The sequence below is a fragment of the Camelina sativa genome, chromosome 17 (assembly GCF_000633955.1).
Source record: "Camelina sativa cultivar DH55 chromosome 17, Cs, whole genome shotgun sequence".
Classification (NCBI taxonomy): domain Eukaryota; kingdom Viridiplantae; phylum Streptophyta; class Magnoliopsida; order Brassicales; family Brassicaceae; genus Camelina; species Camelina sativa.
The window spans coordinates 22,372,836-22,376,408 of NC_025701.1; the positions used below are offsets into that span (position 1 = coordinate 22,372,836).

Here is a 3,573-nt window from a genome sequence, read left to right on the forward strand (position 1 = left end):
GCTTCGGACTGAGAAGCTCATCCATCATAAGCATGTTACCAGATCTCAGAGATTGGCGGGGCTTTATAGTTGCGAGATTCTTCATAAGGCTTGTGAGAAAGAGTTGAGACGAGACGAGGGTCACCGGATTCTTCCCCCGTCATCTATCTTCGGAGGAGGATAGAGAATTGAAGCTTATCGGCGGGAGAGATGGGGTGGGGGCATACTCCTGAGATTTCCAAGATGATTGAGCAAAGGACCAAAAGAAAAGTAACAGGGAACAAACCGTGAGAGAGAAAACAGATACAAGACCAAAGTCCCGACGCCAGCGAGCCGAAGCTTCGTCTGCGTCGAAGTTGTTGAGTTTTGCGGAGTTCTCGATATTCGGGAATGGGAGAGAAAAAAAACTGCAACTATATAACTATCAGTGGATATTTAACCTTCTTTGTCCAAAAAAAAAAAGATATAAGGCAAGTGTTTTTGGAACATGTTAAAAAGAAAACAAAATGGCAAATTCGGAGGAAAACAAATTATGTCGAACCTAATTAATTCAGCTCAAGTACAGTTTAGCAATTGGAATCAAGCAAAGCAAATAACTAAAGTAAGAGCTTTTTTCATTTACAAACTAAATCTCGTTTACTTCAATAACCAAAGGGAGCGACTGTAAAAGTGAAGCAAGAAAAGAGAAAAACAAAAGCAAAGCATCCTAATCGAAACCAAACCAAACCAGACTTTTGGCACATCTGATGTATTAGTAGAGGAGACAAAAAGAACAAAAGTACATGACGAATGTGAAGTCTTGCTTTGCCTAAGAGATGTTCATAGCTTCAGCATGGTAGCTTTCGAGATCTTTGACAAGGTCCGCAGCCGACTTCTCCACCTGCTTCTTTCCGCCTCGGCCGCTTTTATTCCCTCTGCCACCACTGGAACCTCGGCCTCTACCACGAAGCCCGCCTCGACCACCTCCCTGTTGGTTTTGTTGGCTGCCACACATAAACAATATGAATAAGATGATAAACTCGATGCATCATCCGCCCATATGAATCAATGCAAGCTCCTTTTTAACACTTACGGTGCAGGGCGTCTCATAGAAGAACATGAGCCTCTTCATCTTCCTACTCTCCCACCTCTAACTCCTTGACTGCAAGAATCAGTGATCCATTCACTTCAGCACAAATGCAAAACTATTTTTTTTTTAAGAAAACAGACCAAGAGACGGCAACATACCCAATGAAGATACTCCTCTTCATCCTTCCATTCAATCCGGTTACATTAACCCGAGCTGCAACAGGAGCAGCCTCAGTACTTCCACCAAGAATCTCCAGTCTCATAGGCCTTCCATCCAAGAGTACATTGTTATAATTCTTCATAGCTAGCATTGCATCACTTCTTCTCATATACACAACTTCAGCCGAGTCCTGTATGACAATTGACACAGAACATCATATGTCAAAAATCACAGGACTACAGTAAAGAACAAATAAAACCAGAGCAAAAATAAAACAAACCTTACATTTGGACGCCCATTCCTGTCAAAGTGAATGAATATTATTTGGACGCCCATCCCTTTTCTGCTCTCCAATCTCAGCATATAGTTCCTATAAACTTTATATGATATAAATTTTTACCATTTGTTATTTGAGGAACCTAAGTATATATCAAATGATGACATTGTAGGGAGACAAGTCAATTGACCTAATCTTGACTCAAACTTTGTCACTGAAACTCTTTTCTCAAATAAAAACCACCTTTTTCTTTTTTTTTTTTTTCTTATCACTCCTTGTTAATTGTTTTCTGATGAGATATTTGGTTTTAAAACTAAAGAATCAAATCAAAACTAAACAATGCGTGACCCATTTGTAAGCTTATCTCTGTAACTACCACACAAAACATAAACCCAAAAAGCAATATCTAAAAAGCAATCGAAGAAGATGACGATAACTTCAAAATAGATAACACAAAAACCCTTTCAAGATCCAAATCCAAACCAACGAATTTGAAACGATATCGTGAAGAGATATGAGGGAGATTGAAGTTTAACAGATGAGGATGAAGAAGCATCAATTTGCTACGGAGACATCGAGGGACATTTTAGAAGTGAGAAAAAGAAGTCACAAATCAGAAAAAATATATATATATATATATTCCTTTGACAGGAAACCTAGTCGGCAAATATTATGAGTCACCAAATATTATTCTTAGGTCTATTAATCGTTTTAATTTGATTGGACATTCATTTTAACTGATGTGTCACTCTCTGCTGCTTCAGTACAAAAGCTGAGATGCGATGCTCTGAAAATAAACACTTTCTTCTTTTATTGTACTGATGATTTCTATATCATTTAAAACTTATATATAATTTGATCGATTTGATGGTAATTTTTGTCTATTAGGTTATGAGAAAATAGTGATTAAAGACACAATAGTGGACACTGGACAGATCATACTTTCGTGTATTGAGTTTTTATATTAACCCCCAAACTATATCCCCTTGATGCATGATTTTCTATGAAAACGTAAAAATATTCTTAAAAAACAATCAAAACTTTTGTAGATTCTACACTCATCAAGTTTGCAATTCAAGTTGATTATATAGGAACGAAATATTCGATATTTTCAATTAGTTGGTTAACTCTTTTTTGTTCTTTGTTTATTTTATTGGTTTACATTTGATTGATCACGATGGCAATTACAAACTTAGACCGATTCAATTTATTGAATGAAGATATGTTCTGCATTTGTAACTGAATTTTTTTATTTTTTAAAGGAGTTGCATTAATAAAATTGTCTGAACAATTTTTTTTTCTATCGCAACCTAATTCATTAAAATAATTAAAACACTCATGAAATATCTTAAACATATATCATATATCAGATATTAAGAAAAACAGACACATACAAAGTCAAGGCTTTGCCCAACATGAACGCATGTTCCACCAGAAAAGTGTGATTCAATGCATGTCTTGTTGCATTTTGCTGTTGGGAACTCTATGCAGGAACCTATCAACAGAGGCTTCCTTCCATCTATATGTTTTGTTTTTGTAGATCCTCAAACTTATATTGGTTTTAAGAAATCAGTTTAATGACAATATTATGCAATATAAACGACTATACTATGCTGATAGACTATATGCATGCGTTATTAAATAGAATACACAAACTTTTAAAGGAATTTTGCATACTTGGGATGGAGAGAACAACCAGACATAAGAACACAAGAAAAACAAATTTTCCTGATGAAGACATTTTGATCCTTTTTCTTTTGATGTGTTCTTTTGTTTGTGTGTGTTTGATATTTTTTTCGATTTTAGCATATGAAATACAAATAGTTCAAAACCTTTGACAAATGTAGAATGTTCGGATTCATGTATCCAGCTTCATTTGCTTAAACAGTAAGATGTGTTTTTGACTTTGAATACTTGTTATATTTACATTTTACACACCTTTGATTTTATGATTTAATTTGACTTTTCTGTTTTAAGTAACTAGTCTTTTTAGTAAAAGAGGAAACATTTTTTTTTTATCATTGACAGGAGGTTTTCGGTAACAATTTTCCCAATTGAGTCATTGACTTACCTTGTATTCTTTTTTAGA

General features: G+C 35.0%; 1 protein-coding gene and 1 pseudogene across 1 annotated transcript; both read right to left on the bottom strand.

Moving 5' to 3' along the window:
- Positions 788 to 1,543, bottom strand: LOC104759724 (annotated as a pseudogene).
- On the bottom strand, positions 2,858 to 3,225 carry LOC109129935 (defensin-like protein 32). Its single transcript, XM_019238982.1, has 2 exons — positions 3,162 to 3,225; positions 2,858 to 3,027 (listed from the first exon to the last, which is right to left on the bottom strand). The coding sequence occupies exons 1-2, from the start codon at positions 3,223 to 3,225 to the stop codon at positions 2,858 to 2,860; spliced, it is 234 nt and encodes a 77-aa protein (XP_019094527.1).